At 37.6% G+C, this 20,286-nt stretch overlaps 1 protein-coding gene across 1 annotated transcript; it reads left to right on the top strand.

Annotated features, from left to right (window-relative positions):
- Positions 1–4,419: 4,419 nt before the first annotated feature.
- LOC120292830 lies at positions 4,420–15,142 on the top strand. Its single transcript, XM_039311274.1, has 2 exons — positions 4,420–5,118; positions 15,017–15,142. The coding sequence occupies exons 1-2, from the start codon at positions 4,420–4,422 to the stop codon at positions 15,140–15,142; spliced, it is 825 nt and encodes a 274-aa protein (XP_039167208.1).
- Positions 15,143–20,286: the final 5,144 nt, after the last annotated feature.

The raw sequence follows: 20,286 nt of genomic DNA, 5'->3' as shown, positions 1-20,286 counted from the left end.
AAATAAATAAGTGAGTTTTATTGAATCTGAAACAATTAGTACATTTAAATTGGTCATGTCTACATAATTTAAGAAGATTTTGAGCTTCGAACGTTACTTTTGTATTCTGAAAAAAAAAACGTTACTTTTGTATTAATTATCAATCATGCCAACAAGGTAGCTACGATTAGAAATGGGCAATAATAGGTGAAAATATTGCATGTTGGAATCATGTTATTTTCATCAAATCAATAATAAACTTGTCTTTAATTTCATTCTTGTGGTCCCGTGATATCAGTAAATCACAATAAAAGGTATAGATAAAAGTGGGTCCCTTTCACTAACTTTTTCTAAAAAATAATAAATATTAATTTTATTTTGGTTGAATGAAATAAAATATTAATTCATGGGACTAATATCATGAAAAACTCCAAAGTAATACACTTTTGACAAATTTACCTAAAATTGATACATTTATAATAAATTTACCATTTATTAACTTATATTATATTTCTTGTCAAATTCTTTGAGTTGAATGGCACGTGGCGGTTGACTAGTGTACCGGTTTAACTTTTTACTCTCCATTTTTTTTTTTATAGTTATACAAGTTTCAATTTACGGCGAGTATATTTGTCACAAACGTATCGGTTTTAAAATCACTTTAGTATACTAGTTTAAGATTTTTGTGGTCTTTTGAAATAAATTTATTACAAATATGCCAATTTAAAGTTTTTGATAGTAAAAAAATTAATTTGAAATAAAATTTATCATATACATATCAATTTGAATTTTCTCGTAATTTTAACCCTAATTTATGTGTGGGATTTTTTTTGGAACATTTTCAGATGTATTTCGCCTGTTGTCCTGTCGTCAATCGTTTCGCCATGGAAATTTAGTGCATTTGTATAAAAAGGTTTCGGTCCGCCCAGTTCAGTGTTGATGCACACGACAAAGGTCGTCTCGTTCATCGAAAGCCTCGTTCTCTTCGTTCTCGTGAAGATTAAATTCACCTTTCCGTCCAATGCATTTTCGTCCAGAAGAAGAAAAGAAGTGTTTCGATGCAAACAAAAGTCGGTGTGGAATTTCATCAAATCTGCCCAATGCATTTTCGTTCTCTACCTTCTCCCCCTTTGTTTTTTTGTAGCTGAGAAAAAAGCCAGGCTCATTGAGAAACCCCATAAAGAAAATTGTCCCCATTTCATGCATAACACCAACCCTACTTGAGTCCCAATCTTGCTTTTATATGGGCAATCATATGTGCACCAGCAAGCAACCTTGTGTTCCTAACATGCCCCTCATCAATTTAGCCATTATTATGTATACATTTGTGGGCTTAGATGTGCATCATCGTACCGTTATTATCATTTATCATGGTGAAAATATCTCACATCGGTTGATTATGGGTTCGATTTTTTTATCCATCTTTTTTAATATGCTGATCAATTTTCTTTCCCCTTTATCTTCTCTCTAATGTGATCCATTTCCTTTTTCCTTTTATATATAGATGGGGGTTTTGGATAATTTATGAGTTCGTAGTCACTATGTAATTCACAATCAATATCTTTAACCAGACAGAAGCATCGAAAAGATATCTCATGCTCAGATGACGTGGTTACCTTGACAATAAATCAATTTGGCTCGAACATCAACATTTAAAGTTGTATTATAATTCGATAAATGGGAAATCATTCACTTAATGTGGATACTCTCAAAAAAGAAAACAAATGAGAATAAGAAAACAAATCGTAAGACGAAAATAACAGCCGTAGGAATATAGGAAGCAAAAGACAAATTTCACAAATATTTGGTATTAGTTCGCTGGTTTTGATTTTGTAACGAAATACCTTTCATCGAATGATATTTTTGGCTTTTATTTGAAGGAGACATAGGTTTTTTGCTTAATTCCAGACAGAGAATATCAAATACAATAGAATAAAATCTCTAGTCATGAACAAACTATACAACCTTAATGACCAATGTTGAACTTAAACTGTGCTGGAATTCAATCAACAACATTGTTTATACATATGCCAATACAGTGCTGGAATCTAATCAATGACGACGTATTTGGGTAGAGGACAACGTCGGAACTCAATCGATGACACTGGACGAGGGTACAACACCAAACCTAATCGACATTAAAGATACTCGCTGGAATCTGATCAATGACGAGAATCTGAGAGCTATAATTAGAGAAGCTAAAATGAGATAATGTAGAGATAAAATGAAGACATTTGATGTATTGTTTCAGTTTGCGCCGGGGTTGGTACTTTGGTAACTATTTAATAACTGCTCACTTCTTGGTAACCGCTTCCATCTTTAAACACATTCTTACTGTAACCAATTTGCCCACTTTCTGGATAACTGCTTTGATCATGTCTCAATGCTTCCGAGTTTGCCGGCATCAACCCTTGGCGCCTTTTGGAATGTTTTGAATACCTTAATCAAACACCTACCGCCACCACTATTTGGGCAGCCATTTTGATCTTCCTCATTGTATTTTTGTTAACCGGACACATGGCAATCCCTTATTTCATCGTCGATCACTGGGTTTTCTTTCATAGGTTTCGTCGACAATCAGTTATACCTCCATGGTGTATAATTGCTCCGTATTTCCTACCTGCGTGCCCCGTGTATGATGGTGTGATTTTCAACCTCCTGTTCATGCGATCGGCACGTGACAATATAGCTCACATTGGGTATCGCCGTATCGGCTCAGTCTTTACCCACGTGACAATATCAATCGAGGTTTTCTCAACGGTGTTCGCTCGTGAAATAGATGGATGTCTAGTAAAATCGAGAAAGGACCGATTCGGCAATAAAACAAAAAACCTGACACAAAGCAATAATCATAAGTCATGAATGAAATACTTTTCTTGTGTTATTTAATAAATGAGATACCTTACTTGTGTTCATCAAGGAAATAGTTAGTTCTTGATTCTTTTACTTTCTCAAATTTCTCAATAGATATTATCTTCAGACAATCAAACAAGGGACCATCTCAATATCTATATATACATTCCCCTCTCTTCCTTCTGTTCATTTTGTTGTACTCATAATTATAATAGAGAGGAGCGATATAATTCAAACTACGCAAAAACATGGCATTTAACTTCATTTTGGATCTGTTGAACAAATGGAATATTCAAGGTCTCATCTTACTAAGCCTCTCTCTTCAGTTCTATCTTTTTCTATTTGCACCCCTTAGAAAGAAAACAACCAATGAGTACATCGATTTCTTCTTGTGGTTGGCCTATTTATTGGCTAATTGGGTAGCTATATTCACAATTGGGCTCATCTCTCACAAGCAAGGCAATTCATGCACTCGTGCAGCTGAACTAGATGGAGCATTGCATGCACTTTGGGCCTCCTTTCTCTTATTACATCTTGGTGGTCCAACCACCATCACTGCCTTCTCTTTGGAGGACACTTCGCTCTGGAGACGGCACCTGCTCAGTCTTATATTCCAAATCAATTCGTCATTTATGTCTTTGTGCAGATATTTCCTAGCGACAAGTCGCTAGTGATCCCAACGCTATTGGTGTTTCTTGCCGGGGTCATAAAAAATTTGGAGAGGACATGGTCACTTTATCTATCGACCTTTCTAAAGCTCAAGAAGATGGTGACTCACATTAAAGATCCCCTTGGCAAATTCAAAAATGAACTCGATCTAGGGGATGGATATTCCAATGAAGAAGAAGCAAAGCTTGTCGAGAGAACTGTGGTCAGGCATGGTTACATCTTTTATAAATTAGCATTGGTTTTCGTTGGAGATCACATTTTCACACCTCAAAATCGCAAAATATGCCGCAAATATTTCCAAAAAGTTTCTGCTGTGGATGCGTTCAGGGTAATATCAGTCGAACTCCATTTTATTTATGAGGTGTTCTATACAAAAGCATTGGCAATCCATCGCATGTGGAGCCATATTTTCCAATTCATGGCCTTCTTTTGCATTGCATTGGCCTTCATCCTATTCAATCGCTTGAAGAAGCATTGGCTCTCCAAACTTGATGTGGAAATTACTTATTCTCTTTTTCTTGGAGGGATTGCTTTTGATATGATAAATCTATTCATGGTTGTTTTCTTTGATTGGACTGTTGTCTATTTTGAGAGGTGCAAGGTGCTAAACAAAGAACCATCTAAACTAGGTTCATTTCTCAACAACTTGGTATTTGGCATTTATGACATGAGGAAGCCCCGATTTGCCACATGTGAAGTAAAGCCAAACACCATTTTTATGTATGTGGTTTTAGATAAGCTGTTAATATTTCAAAGGTGGTCAGAATCCATTTCTACTTGCAATATTTTTTCAATATATTAAAGAGGAGTCCAAGAAAAATGTACATGCTCGATAGATTAAAGGATAGTCCAAGAAAGATGTACAAGTGCAATTGGTGCTTGGACCCGATTCGCCAAATCTGCAATTTCCCATTCCGTATGGCTCGGAAGATCATCTCTTGGTTCCGTCTAGTTGGTGAGGCAATCACTGTGTCTCTTTCACTGAATGTGGATGTGAAGTATGTGTCCAAGAATCCCTTGACTAAGAAGTTATGGATCTTTATCTTTGAAGAGGTGAAACGTAAATCCAAGAATAAGATTGATCAGATGAATGAAGTATTTGAGTCTATAGGTCATTTGTTTCTCAAGAGTTTGGAGGATAGTGATTACACCGATCTTTTAGAGTATGTCACCGAGGCTTATGACGCTAATATTATAGTCTGGCATCTTGCTACTGAAATATGTTACAACATAGAGAAAAACATAGTTGGAGATGACAAAAGGGAATTTAGCAAAATCCTCTCTGACTACATGTTCTATCTTTTAGTTAATCAGTCTAATGTGATGTCCACTGTGATGGGAATTTTCCATGAGAGATTAAGGGATACATTCTATGAACTAGAGGATATCATCCTAGGTGTTGCATCCAAGGATGTGGAGGGGGCATGTATGGAACTGTTTAAGCGTGGTGCGAAACCGCCTTCTCCCCGGTATCCTAGATCCGCGGTTTTCCTGGGGATCAAATTGGCCATGAGGATGGAAAGCCTCAAGGAAAAGAAGTGGGAGGTGATGAGTGGAGTGTGGGTCGAGATGCTGGCTTTTGCCGCGACTCATGTCAAGGGAGAGGCACATGTGCAGGTTCTAAGCAAAGGGGGAGAGCTTCTTACCTTTGTTTGGCTGTTGATGATTCATTTCGGTTGTTTTTACAAACATGGATTGGGCATGTATTATGGAGACAGATTGGACTTAAGTTCATCCGAATCAGAAGCGTCGATAGAACTTGGACATGGACAACAATAAGATATATCGATATAGGTTGTTGGACTAATGTTGTTGTGTCATATCATTGAAGTCGCCATTAACGAGAATCAAGGTCAGGTGGGGATGGGATAGCTCTACCTTCTGTTCAGTTTCATTTTCGTGGTCCGGTCGTATATTGTTACTTGGTCTCATTCAATATAATATTATGAAAAATAAGAATTATCATTCATATATTTGATTTTGAACATTCTCCTACCAAAGCTACACGTGTCGGGATCTTATTGTTTCGTAGATCCTCCTCCTATCGATCATATCATTATTGTTTCGATACAACGACGCTCGTTTCATCCATCGAAAGCTATATTATTATTATTAATCCATATTCGAATTTGTGGAATTTAAGCGCAGTTAATTTGTGGTTGCCTATGTCTTCACTTGGAAACATTTGATGGTGTTAGAGTATTTGGTATACGTACGCTTGTCTAATATGTGAAAAGGTTGGGAAATAACCAAAAAAAAAATTGTAAATTTATTATACGGATGCTAATCAAATTTTATTTCAATTTGACCGATTTAGTGTTAAATCTTTCAACGTTTTGCCAATGCATTCGTTCCAGCCAATTTTAGCCAGGAAATCACAGATGTAAATGCTGTCTATCCTATGCGGCACGGCCAACGCCGATGTGGAAAATTTTTGTATTTTGAGAATTTCTGATTTTTTCTTTTTTTGCTTGTTCTTTTCTTTCCTTTTTATTTTAATTTTTTTTTTCTGATTTCCCTCCGCTGGTCCGCAACCTCAGCAGTATGAAGACATGTAGAGATGTTCTTTGCTTAGTCTGATCCCCAAAAAAGACATGTCCACATGTTTTTGCTTAATATGAAATTTACCGCTCCTCTCCAATAGAGTTTTGGTTACATCACAATGTGGATATATACAAGTTGAGATGGTTCTTTACTTGTTTTCGAGAAGATGGGTTTTGAGTATTTCAGGTAGATGTGAGAATTTGGGGATGATTGACATTTATAAAGGAAACGATAATTTCGTTGATGGGGTCAAGATTTAAAGTAGCCCCCATAGGTAAATTTCGGGTATGTATTTGGTAAAGTAGAGATATATAAGTGGTCATTTGGTGAAAGTTAAGATACATTTCCGGTATGTTTTCTTTTTTCATTGACTTGGACCCCATGTAATATTCCTCTTTTCTGTCTTTTCTTTTCACAAGGACCCACAAAATGTTCTTAACTTGCACATGACCGGTGAATCGAATTTTTTCTTCTTTTGAATTGTTTTGCCAAAAGTCGTGAGTTGCGTTTGAGCTCTATTTGCATAAATCAGGTGCACACAAGCCTTCAGTCACATGCGCCGAATCACGTGGATTCCATGTGAGGTCCGCATTAGTCAACGACGGAGATGCATTGGTCTCATCATAAGTTGTCTGATTTATCATTGTTTTTCCCAAAGTTGGAAAACAAGGTTCGATTTGAGGATTTTGTCCATGGCTTTGATGGAACTTGGCAGTGAAAAAACTTCCCACCACCAAAAGGAAAACGAGAAAAACAATAAGCAGCCACTTTTCTCATTGAGCAAGCAAACCTTTATCCTGAGGAAGTTAATGTGGTTGCATTGGCCCGCTCATTGTCTAGACTATCACGTCTCGATTTTCATGTTTATTTCATTTGCACGTGAATTTCTTTTGCAAGAGCATTTGCTTCTGTTGATGCTTAAAATTAGTCATGCTGTCACGTGCCGGTCATATGGGCGAAAATCACTTCAAGGCCAAAGAGAATTGCATATATGCCGTATAAATATTGACGAATGATTGGTTGTCAATGGGTACACTAATAGAGATTTGATGGTCAACGATGGAGGAGCCATGTGTCCAGCCATGATGCAAGTCTTGGGGTAATTTTAACAGTAAACTTCAGAGTAAGGCTTTCAAAAATACTCCAAAAGGGAGCCAAAGTGGCATGTGAAACGAAGGCGGTTGATGATAAAAACCCAGCTGAGGAAGTTATCATCAATGGATAAGGGCACGATCGAGGCGGTTACAGAATGATTTAGCTGAATAATAGGGAACGTGGCAAGAGCTTTGTACATTACGTTGGTATGCCCATGATGAGATGTTATAAAGATACACTGGTTCATCTTGATATGATGGAGAGACACATTTTAAAAGAGTAAGAGAAACGTTATATAAATGACTTCGGGAGATAACGGCTAGTATGGTTGGCAGAAAGAATGTTATGATAAACTGTGCACTCTTCTTCTTCTCTCCATCAATGAATAAAGACAATTCCATTATTGCTTTGAGAAAACAAGAGGCATTAATGCTGTGGAACTAGAATACTTACCTCGTGATTGTATTCGGACCATCGTGAAATAATATCGTCTATTGTTCGCTAGTGATTCAACGTACACTCGTGAGTAATTTGTTTATTGCGTATCAAAGTAGGTTAGTCGTTTCTTCCGCCGACTATTCTTCCAACAAGCTTGAGGCAGCAATTCAAATCAACAACCACTTGATGGTTATGAGACAACTCTGTAAAATAGGTTAGTCGTTTCCCTCTGCCGACTATCCTTCTAACAAGCTTGAGGGGGCAAGTCAAATTAATAGCCGCTCGACGGTTAGGAGACAACTTTGTAAATTCCCTGAGTTCTACAACGAGAAGGCGACACCCCCCCCCCCTCGGGAATAATACAACAAAAGTCTTTTGTCTTATTCTCTAATCGTGTTAGTCTAATTTAGTTGTAATTTCAAATTCCCATCGTTGATTCAATTCTGGCCAGCATCAATATCTTAGGTAGCACTGTTGATTAGATTCTAGTGTTGTCATACCGTCCAACATCGTCGATTAGATTTTGACATTGTTCCTTGTACCCATCCAGGAGCAATGCCTTTATGATGTTGTATCTATCGTACAACGTTGTTGATTAGATTTTGATGTTATGTCCTCGTATCCATCTAGAAGCAATGCCTTACTAGTGCTGTTTTTGTTGTCTAGTGCCGTCGATTAGATTCCAATGTTATGTTCTCATACTCATCTAGGAACAATGCCTTTCAAGTGTTGTTTTACCACCCAGTATTGTCAATTAAATTTCGATGTTATATCCTTGTACTCATATAGGAGTAGTGCATTCCCAGTGTTGTTTCTACCATCCAACATTATCGATTAGATTTTGGCGTTGTGTCCTCATTCCCATCTAGGAGCAATGCCTTCTTGAAATTGTTTCTATCATTTAATGTTGTTGATTAGATTATGACATTATATTCCCATATCCATCTAGGAGTAGTGCCTTCCTGCTTTTTTTCCCCATCATCTGGCGTCATCAATTAAATTCTGACTTGCATTCATTAATCCATCTAGTCATAGCTAGCTTTTGATAGTGTGTTGAAGTGCATTTAAATTGAGCCGTTGATTAAATCGGGCAAAGTCTAAATATAATATCATTGATTCTGGACCTGTATTGTACGATTTCGTTGGAATCAAAATCTTATACATACATACATACATATGTATTATTAGAGCAGAACCTAAGTGCCCTCAAAATAAAAACTAAAGGTAATATTTGGTGGAAGATATATCGTTGCAGTTTTCAAAACCGGTGAAACAGCTTCGAACTCTTCTAAACATTCGACATCGTTTCCCCCGCATAACTCTTATGCACTTACTTTTCAATATGTGCTTATCTGCAGCATTCATACATATTCGATTATTTATTAACCGTGTCATATCTTTTAGAATCAAACCCGATACTTTTGTCAAACGAGTTGCACAACATTAAATGTTTAAGAAATAAACCTTATAAAAATATGTTTTAATTGGTAGCAGAGTGCCTAACTGTATCTAATCAGATTACATTAACAGGGGTAACATATAACTCATTTGATGAGTCGTGTCTAAGCGTATCATAACAAATGATTGAAAAGATCAACTAGCATAGGACACATTTAACTTTTTGTGCATTAAAGATTAATCCGTTCAAACACAATTTGAATACGCTTACAATCATGTGTCCATTTCATTTCGTGTTAGTGAGTTGCGTAAAAAATTAACCGTCCAACAAAGCGATGCCACAGGCTTGACTCTTTTTCTTTATCGTGTCTATCCAAAGTACTATATGAGGAGATGGTAATGCATTCAATTATTGTTGTTGTTCATCATCATCATTATTGGCAGTTCAAGTGGATAACTACATGTATAAAACTTACTTATAAGATTTTCTCCATCCGACATTAATTTTATGAGATTGTTATCTATAGCAGCAGATTTCGTTGAGATGGTTCCTTACTAATTTGTCCGAAAGACGCTATCTATTCCAAAGCCAGGAAGGTAAAAGGAATCGTGTACCAATCATTCCAAGAATGAAATGGAGCTCAAGATAGATGAAGGCGGATTAAAGTAAATGTTCACTAACCACGAAAGTGGAAGAAACCATTAGATTATTAATTTTTAGACCATCTACTATTATGTAATTGGGAAGATAATGACAATGTATTTTCACTCAATTTTGATATCGATTCAACCAATGTCAAAATTCGACAAAAAAGTAGCTATAGCCAAAGAAATGGGTAAAAAAAGACTTTTCTTTTCATGTCGATAAGCCAAAGCCAAACTGGAGTTAAAATAAGGGGGCCGCTCCCAAAAGGCATGTTTGTATTCCACCGAAGCAAGTAGCGATATATTTTCTACAAATCAGGAATCTCTCTTTATCATTTTTTTTTTTCTATTTCTTGATTATTGATTTCTTCGACCTGAGGTTGTTCCCTCACTTTCTTTTCTTTTTTAACTAGACAAGATTAACCATCACGAAATTAAAATTTATAGATGTACGAAATTTGTAAGCTAAGATTGCATGAGCTCACTAAGTTTCGTCCATATAAAGCCCAAAATATTCGTTTTCTCTCTTTCCTCACCTTTTGCCTTTTGTCCATGCTGGGCAACATTCCTTCCCTTCAATTTTCTCACCCCTTTTTCTCTTTATCAGGTAACCTCATCATATATTTAATCCTGCCCATATAGGTTATAGATTTATTATTCAAAAGAATGAAAGATTTGTCAAGCATGGAATCGAGTAAAGATTATTCTTTCTTGCTTGTTTATAGTATTTCATGCACTATGACAAAAGAAAAGTATCTTTTGTATGGGTGATACTTATTGCTTTGCCTCAGATTGTAGTTTTATTATAATTGATCCTATCTCAATTCTATTTGCATATCCATTTATAACTATTTCTTTTCGTGAAAACATTTCATGTGATCTTTTTAGCGTTATCTTTTTAATTTCCCAACGATGGGAGCTTAAGTTAACATGCACGGGGACTCACACAATCAAATTTAAACAAAGAAACAACCAAATATAGTATAATAATGTCAATATAACTGAAGTGTGGTAAAGACAAAAACCGAGCTGTATAGGGCAAAATCTAGCATTTGATTAACCTATGAAAGTAATGAAATTTTGAAACAAATAAAACCAGGCTAAGCACGTATGAAGCCGAGTCCTAAAAATGTGACCTTTACCTAAAGGAAACTCTATTTTTCATTTAATTATTTTTAATTCTTTTCCTTTTATGATAGCACTGGCTTAAATAATAATCTAGACTAAATGCAATGTCTAGAGAATGAACGAAATGCTATGTATTGAATTAGAAAGGCAAAATGACATAAATGCTCAATGAACTTTGGCCTAATGTGCAATGTAGTCTTTAAACTTTAGCTCATATGTGTAATGTGGTTCTTGAAATTTTAATTTATTTAATGCAGCCTCTGAATTTTTCATAAATGTTCAATGTGGTCCTTGAACTATATGAAAATGTTTAGTGTTGTCCCTGATCTTAAATTAATGGAAGGATTATATTGAATATGTTGATATAGTTTAGATACTACATTAAACATGTATCAAAGGTCCAAAAATCACATTGAACAAATTAAAAATTTAGGGTTATCATCCCAACTAGAAATGAGCAAAACGTGCCAAAATGTAAAGTTTCATGAATACGTATGAGGCTACCCGGGCCCGCGGGGGACCGTCACCGTGCTTGTCCACACCGTGTCATGGGCCGCCCAGCACGCCTACGGCCGCTTCACGCGCCCTAAACAGTGCCGGCCGTTCACTAAAACATCCCAAAGCCTCCATGGGCCATCGGGGCCCATAAGGACAGGCCCGGGACCTGTCGAATGAACTAAACAATGCCGAACGCCCACCATCTCTGGTCTGGACAATTGCGCAAATTATTCAAAATGAACTGAAGACGTGAAAAAAGATCGTCATCGAACTAAATATTCCTCGACCAGCACTTCACATATCCGGTTGGTGATCATCTAAGTTCGATGAGTTCGAAATACGTGCAAAAATGACTAGAAATCAACCCGATACATCCCCGGGCCATGATGATTTGCTAGGGTTGGCTCAGGGCTTGCCAGGTGAACCAGAAGAGACCATATACATGGTGTCCAAGATGTGGACAGAGCCATAAAGCGGTCTAATACCTCAGCTTAACATGCAGGTAAAAATCAACAATAAAGGTCGTAACAAAAAATGTACTTATTGCCGCATGTGCATAAATCCAGATACATGCGGATATGACCTATTGAAGTGAAAATGAGATCAAGAAGATAAAAATATAAAAAACCAAATCTAGAATTTACTATGAATGGAGTAAATGTGGATGATTTAATGGGCTTCGATGCACATAACATACACACACATTACGTAATGCAAAAAGAAGGATCGTTTAGCATTAAAACCCAACGCTAAGGCTCAGTTTGTTTCGCATTTACTCCATGCATACCGATTTAGATGTATGTACGGCAGCAGTCCACCAAGGCCTCTCCAAGTGGGCCGATTCAGTCTAATTAAGTGGGCTTGGATCTCTTGATTCTAATGGGCAAGGCCGGCCCTGTATCTATTGTGGCCCAATTATTCCTCCTCGTGACTGGCCTACTCTTCATGACCGACTGGCATCGCTAGATAGAAAGTTTAGAATTTTGACGATGTAAAAGTGAATTAAAAAATTGAGAAAATGAAAATTCAAGTTCACGTAACACGTAAAATGATTCGAAAGCCTCCACCGTATTGTCGAATTGAATTTCCTAAGGCAGAGTCAAAATCATAAAATTATACTGCCCCCTATGCGCAATGAAATGTAGCGAGAAATGTTGAGTGTAACATAAATGTTTTTAGCTAGAACTCCAAAAATTCAATCTAATTTTTGCAAGATCTACAGGTGTGAAGCTTCAACGTTAGCAGCTGCCCTTTTTTAAAGGGAGTTCGAAGAGTTTTCTTTTAAAAACAAACAAATTATATCTAAATCCACTCATCGAACTGTACTGCAATACTGACCAAATGCTAATGCAAATACTTTTTTTTTTTTTTGCCAATATAAACTAAAGAGGGATACCAAATGTACCTGGAATTAGTTACTTCGAATTTCAAAGTCGAGTTCCTCGAGTGTTTTTTTGTCGCAGGATTTATGTGCTGAGGTACTCTTCGCTCGGAGCTTCTCATCGTAGGGTTCGGACGGTGGAAGCATTTCTTGCGTGAAGCAACTCATCATAGGACTCGGATGGACTCGGGAGGGTGAGGGATTTCTAGTCTGGGGAGAAAAGAAAAGAAAATTCAAAAAATTCAAAAAATTACAAAAATAGTTCATGTCAATGCCAGCCGCATTGCCTAGGAAAGCCGGTGGTCGTGTCAGCAATTTCCAATCAAAATTAGACATAATGACTACATTGGAAAATCATTGAAAAGTTAAAGAGTAAATTGGTCAAATTGAAAAGTTAATAACTGAATTGGCTAGCTTACAATAGGTTTAGGACCTTTTGAACAATTATTCCATCCATTTAGTGTATTGACTTGAAATATTGGCTATAATCGGAATGTGCTTGATTACGAGACATATTTATTAATCTTTAAAGACTACTTAAATTAACGGATTTAACATCCCGTTCCTAAGAACAAAGTGCCAAGAATGAATACTTAGACAAATCCACCGATAAGAACATCGACCGACTTATCAAAACATGCAGGGATTGAACTCCAAAGTGTGTGTGACTGATAATAATCAAGGGGGGAAATGATATCATCAGATTAAATAAATGAGTGAATTATATTGAATCTGAAACGATCAGTACATCTTGATTGCTTATGTCTATTTGATTTAAGACGAGTTCGAGCTTGAAACACTACTCTTTTTATTAATTATCAACCATGCCAACAGGGCAAATAAGACTATTGACATGGCCAATGATAACTGATTATACAGCATGTCAAAATCAAGTTATTTGTGTCTAATTAATAATAAACTTGTCTTTAATTTTATTCTTGCGATCCAGTCGAATTAGTAATTCACGATTAAAGTTATAGAGAAAAAGTGGTCCCAGTCACTATACTTTTTTTCTGAAAATGAAAAATAATTTTTTTTGGGCCGAAAGAAAATATTAGCTCATTTCTCTGATTTTTGAAACATCGTGAAGTTGCTCTTTCTTCTCCGTCTCAGCCGCCCCACTCTCCCTCCCTCTAGGCTTTGCCTACCGAACTTTCGCGTTTCGGGCTCTGGTTGGTCGTCAATCTTCCTTTCTGGACGTATTCGCATGTTCCCGTCGTCAATCGTTGTCGCCATGAAATCCAATGTATTTGATAAGGTTTCTACTCTCCCTTCTCGTTCTGTTTCGGTCCACCCATTTCACTGTTGGTGCACACAACAGAGGTCGTCTCGTTCTTTGAAAGCTTTCACCGTTTGGATGGTCACATTCCAAAAGAAGAAAATAACCGTAACATCCCATGAAGTTAGTGCGGAATTCCATGAAATTTAGGGGACGGATGTCGCCAACTTTAACACAACCGGACACTGAAAGTTAAGCCTGATTTCGATACAAACAAAAGTTGGTGTGGAATTTTATGGAGTTTGAAGCCCAATGCATTTTCGTCCTCTACTTTTTCCCCTTTTGTTTTTGTAGGTGAGAAAAGCCAGGCTCATTGAGAAATCCCATAAAGGAAGTTGTCCCCATTTCATGCGTAACTCCAACTCCACTCGACTCCCAATCTTGCTTTTATATGCACATCATATGCACACCGGCAAGCAACCTTGTGTTCCTAACATATACCTCATCAATTTAGCATTGTTAGATATATATTTGTGGGCTTGGATATATATCGACATATCGTTATTATCATTTATCATGTTGAAAATATCCCTCGTCTCTCAACTATGAGTTCAATTGCTTTATCCATCTTTTTTTAATATGCCGATCAATTTTCTTTCCCTTTTATCTTCTCTCTAATGTGATCCATTTCCTTTCGTTTTATATATATGTGGAGGTTTTGTATGTTTTATAAGTTCAGAGTCACTACGTAATTTACAATCAATATCTTTAACCAAATGAAAGCATCTCAAAATATCCTATGTCTAGATGGCGCGTGGTTACAACAATGATAAATCAATTTGGCTTGAACGTCAAAATAAAAAAAATGAATATCCTAAGTGTAAGAAACTGTCTCGATTTGCTATATCATGGAATGTAAATAATTCCAAATTTATCCCAATGATTCAAAAAGTTTTGGCTATCATTTTATATGGTTTATTAAGAGGTATTAAAATTTGGTTAGCTGTATCTTCAAACCGTCTTGATTTGTTATATAATCAAATATAAATAATTCCATATTTATTCTAGTAATTCATTAAATCAGTTTGGCTAGAACATCAAAATCAGAAAATGAATATACACTAATGGATAACAACTATAATATTTTGGTTAGTCATGTCTTTGTGCAGATATATCCTAATGACAAGTCATTAGTGATCCCAGCAACATTGGTGTTTCTTGCCGGGATCATAAAAAATGCAGAAAGGACAGTGGCACTTACTTTCTCGAGCCTTCTGGTGCTCAAGGAGTGGTGAACCCAATTGAAGGTTCCCTTAATGAGATCATCAAAGAATTTGATGTTCTAAGGGATGGACATTCTGATGAAGAAGACAAAGCTTGCTGAGAGCATTGTGGTGAACAATGCTTACCTCCTCCATCATATAGCTTCGGTCTTCATAAGGGATCTCATGTTCACACGTAGAAAATGTGAAATGTGCCACGAATATTTTGCGAAGTTTCTGGAGTGGATGTGTTGACGGTGATATTAGTTAAACTCCTTTTTATTTATGAGGTGCTTCATACAAAAGGGTTGGCAATATGTTGAAAATGGAGCTTTTTATCCTCTTCATAGCCTTCACTAACATTGTGATGGCCTTTATCCTATTCAATCACGCAAAGAAGCATTGGCTCCCCAAACTCAATGTGGAAATTACTTATTCCCCCTTTCTTCGAAGGGATTTTTCTTGATGTGATAGCTTTGTTTATGCTTGTTTTCTCAATTAGACTGTTGCCATTACTAGGTAGTGCAAGTGGCTCAACAAAGAACCAACTAAACTAGATTCATTTGTCAACAAGTTGGTATCCGCCATTAAGACCTGAGGAAGCCCTAATTTGCCACATGTGAAGTAGAGCCAATCGCCAATGTTACATACATGATCTTAGATACCGTTAAAAGTTCGAAGGTGGTCAAGTTCCGTCTTTGCTTGCAACCTTTTATATGAGAGATAAACGAGACTCTGAGAAAGATGTACAAGCTCGATAGACTAAGGGACAGTTCAAGAAAGATGTACAAGTGCAATCGGTGCTAGGGCATCATTAGTTTTTCTAATATTTATAGTTTCCCGTTTTGTTTGCTTGAGAAGATCATCTCTTGTTTTCACCAAGTTGATGAGATAATCACCAAATGTTGTTCACTAATGTGAATATGAAGTACATGTCCAATAGTCCCTTTATCAAAAAGTTGTGGATCTTTCTCTTTAAAGAGATGAGATGTAAATCCTAAAATGTGAATGATCTGACAGAGGTGAGAAAAGATAACTGAATCTAGAGGAAATCTATTTCTCAAGAATAGATTGAGGGATATTGATTGCATGAATCTTTTAGTGCATGTCACCAACGCTACTTATGACTCTAGTATCATAATCTGGCATCTTGCTACTAAAATGTGGTACAATAGATAGAAACTCACAGTTAGGGATGACCAAAGGGAATTCAGCAAGATCCTCTTCAACTATAAGATATTGTATTTAATCAATCTCAGGTGGTGTCTGCTTTGGTAGCATTGCCCAACAGAGAACAAAGGAAATGTTGTACTACCTAGAGCACGTCATCGATAATATTGCATCCATGGATGTGAAGAAGGCATGCATGGTACTGTTTCAGCATGGTGTGGAATCGCATCTTCAATGGTATTGTAGATCCTTGCTAGTCAAGGGGATCAAATTGGTCAAAGAGATGGAAAGTGTACTGAGCAAAGGTGGGAGAGTTTCTAGCTGTTGTTTGGTTGTTGATGGCTCATTTTGATTGTTTCTACAAATGTGAATTGGGCATGCGTTATGAATGCTACTTTGACTTATTTCATCCGGATCAGAAGGTTAAACAAGACTATAGACATGGACAACAATAAATAATAACAATAAAGGTTGTCATAATAATGGTATTGTGTCGTGTCTATGGATTTCTCGTTAAGGAGAATCAAGGGTGAGGTGGGGATGGCTCTAAGCTTCTCTTCAATTTCATTTTGTGGTTTGGTCATATCATTAATTACAATAAGGGGTCAAATTGGAAGGAAGAATTTCTTTGCAAGTTCCCCTCGCCGACTGGGCGAGAATGTAGCTTAAGTTTCATGTCCGAAAATGGATCGAGCTAAAAGATATCAGGTGTAGATGTGGGCACAGAAAGTCGGAGACTCACCCACATGGATTCATATATGTCCTCGTTATGAATTAATCATCTCCATTATTGTTTGCTTTGATTTCTTTAAATTATGCAAACCACTTCCATTATCCCAAAAACAAATAAATTTTTTTACAATGAATTTGTCCTATGCTGCCCAATGTCGTGATGAGGAGATAGATTTTAACTACGCATTTTCTTGTTGTATAATCCATCAACTTTTCGTTTTCTTTTAATTGAGGATAAATTAAATATTATAATGTAAAGAAAAAGGTGGAGTTCCTAGTTGTCTTCATAAAGAGACAATTGCAATCACCTAGGATAATCTTAGCCAAATAGGAACTTCCTCTTCTTGTGCATTCGTTAGCAACGTAAACCATAAGTTGATTGTCGTCAGTTGACCATCCAAAGAATATCCATAAAAAGGCAAAAATAGTTCGATTTTTCTTCGGACTCGGGTTTCCTTTTAAGTTGGTTTCGGGGCTGGTTTAGGTCATAATTTTGTACAGATGATTTGATTCGACTCAAGGGGGTATTCTCGAGTTGATGCACCTTTTTTTCTCACCTAAATCTCCCATAAAACACTTCAACAAAATAGGATGCCAAAAACGAAAATACTCACAATCGAAGGATGATAAGATGCGAGTTGAGTCTTGAGTGATGATCTTGAATTCAATTTGTGTCATTCTCCTAAGAATTATTTAGGATGTTTCGAAAACTCTATATTTGGCAAATCCTACTCATTTCACATGACCCGTATCGTGCGTGACCGCCTTAGTTAAAATGCATATAGGATGCATTCACCTTTTGCGTTGTTCAGTCATCCTTATCTGAGACTCTTGAGGCATATACTTATAACAAATAACAAAAGCTCGTCAACATCCCAAACATAGAAGGAAAAAAAAAAAGAACAACAACAATAATATAAAAAAAAAAAAAAAAAAACAAAAGAGAGAATAGGAAGTGGATAGATGTCGCCTGATTTAACACAACAAGACTGGGCAAACTCAGCCTGACTTCGTGCAGACAAAAGTCAGTGTGGAAGTGCATGGAATTTAAGAGCCAAATACATTTAACATTCTTCGTCCTTCATCTTTTCCCCCTATGTTTTTATTGCTGAAAAAAGCCAGACTCATTGAGAAACCCCAAAAAGAAAATTTCGGAAGTAAGTCGAATTTGGTAAATAGAAGATGACTCAAATAGTCCGTTTGGTGTATATAACTCAAAGTAGCGACAACAATTAGAACGTAATTGATCCGGGACATATATTATTCTTTGAAGATAAGCTTAAATTACCGAGTTAACACCTCACTCTGAAAAAATATATGCTCAAAGTCAATACTTAGACAAATCCACCAATACGAACATCAATCGGCTTATCTACACTTTGTTTTTAGAGAATTACCAGACAATACCGAAGTGCAACTGTATTGCTTAAGTGACCAATGATAATTGGGGGGAAATAGTTCCATCGGATCAAATAATTCAATTCAAAACGAGTTTGAGCTAGAACGTTGCTATTTGTATTAACCGCGGGGAAAAGGGTAAATAAGACTTTAGAATAGTGTTATCGTGTCAGTGTCAACAAGCTTGTCATTCAGGAGAATCGAAGGGGTAGGTTATTGTTGGTTCGTGGTTCGTGGGTCTGAGCTTCTCTTCAATTTCATTAGGGGTCCAGTCATTATCAGTAAATCACAATCAAGGCCGTAGACAAAAGTGGGTCCCATCGCGCTTGCCAATGCTACATGTGTCAGGTTCTGATTGGTTAGAAGATCTTCCTTTTGGACACATCTTCCATATTGGTAGGGGTGCGCAAAAGAACCGGTATCCGCCCGGACCGCCCGGAACCGGACCGGAACCAGACCGGAACAGCCCGGAACTGCCGGTTCTTGAGGAAATCGGTCTGGTTTCCCGGCCCACTGAGCAGATCCGCCCGCCTGGCCAGGAGACCGATTAATTTTTAATATAAAAAAATTACTAAAACAAAACAAACCCTAGATTGCGTTAGCACTTAGCAGCCGTGTCTCTCCGGTTTACTGGTTGAAGTGTTCTTTTAGTCTGGAGCTTCCACAAACCAACCGCCCTCGACGGTCGTCTTCTCTATCCAGCAGCCGCCTCGAACCAGCCGCTGGACGTCGCGAAGCAGCTCGCCCCTCCGGCTTGCGGCGCTTTGCTGAGGCTCGAGGTCTTGATCTCTTCACTGTCGCTGCCGCTCACGCTCGCGCTCACTTCGCTGCTGCGGTAGTCGGAGGCCAGGGAGAGGCGCAACCGGAAGACCATCCCTCTCGAGGAATACGCCACGACCCATGAGTCTCCCGAGCCCTCCCGTTTGTTTTTCTTTTCTTTTTTGTTTTCTCGTTCCTCGGTTTCTCGTCACGTCGAGAGCGTGAATTTGATCGTGCTCTGCTGTCGCGCGTGCCAGGGGATGTTGCCGATTCCCTTGTTTGTAGTTGGATGCGATTGTCGAAAGCGAATGCACCACCAAAACCGAATTCGATGAGTCAGATGGAGTGTTTAAAATGCGTGCCTCATCCGTCCTTGTGATTGAGTGAGCAAGTTGCTACGATGATGCAAGTGATGCGAGTATAATAGGCATTTGAGGAAGTAATTTGACTCGCGATGTTGTTAGGTACATCTTGGACTAGAATGCTTTTTTAGTAGATCTGCAAGTAATGGTTTTTAGTCAGGATGAGGCCTTGGAGCTTGTTGGTAATAGAGAGGCTTGACAATGACTTGGCATCGATGGTGTGGTTTCATCCTAATGTCCCCACATTTTTTGCTAGTATCCGCAGCATATCTAATATGGACATCGTGGAGGCTGACAATCTGAATTGCTTGCCCACACTCCTTGTCATATCTTATAGTAGTAGTTCACTATTGTAACTTATGGATGTTTTAGAGTTGCCGAAGTGTTTGCGGACAAAATTCTCTTCTGGTGAGTCTTTGAACTCCAATATGGTCTTTCCCAGTTCTTTTGTTTATTTTTTCTTTCCAATACGGTCTTTCCTAGTTCTTTTGTTTATTTTTTCTTTAGGTTTGTTTGTCGAGGTTATAGCAGAATGTTGGCCTTTTATATAAGAATATCATTTCTCGGATTTTATTTGAAACTAATTAAGATTTTCATATCGTGGTCGGTGAGACGGTTCCATGAATCCACCGGGAATCGGATCGGACCAGCGGTCCGGTTCCCGGTGGATCCATGCAACAAACGGGTGGATCCCGGTTCCAATTTTTTGGAACCGGTCTTTAGCGGGCGGTTCCTGGTTTTAGGTCGGGAACCGTC

This window comes from Eucalyptus grandis, chromosome 1 (genome assembly GCF_016545825.1).
Source record: "Eucalyptus grandis isolate ANBG69807.140 chromosome 1, ASM1654582v1, whole genome shotgun sequence".
In the NCBI taxonomy this organism is placed as follows: domain Eukaryota; kingdom Viridiplantae; phylum Streptophyta; class Magnoliopsida; order Myrtales; family Myrtaceae; genus Eucalyptus; species Eucalyptus grandis.
The sequence above is the reverse complement of the archived record's forward strand: the minus strand, read 5'-3'. Positions and strand labels throughout refer to the sequence as shown.

Bases quoted from the DNA above. Each gene is read 5' to 3' on its own strand.
- LOC120292830 (XM_039311274.1), top strand. From the start codon at position 4,420: ATGGCTCGGAAGATCATCTCTTGGTTCCGTCTAGTTGGTGAGGCAATC. The intron at 5,119-15,016 runs GTTCTAAGCAAA...GTCTTTGTGCAG, and splicing joins AGGGAGAGGCACATGTGCAG to ATATATCCTAATGACAAGTC.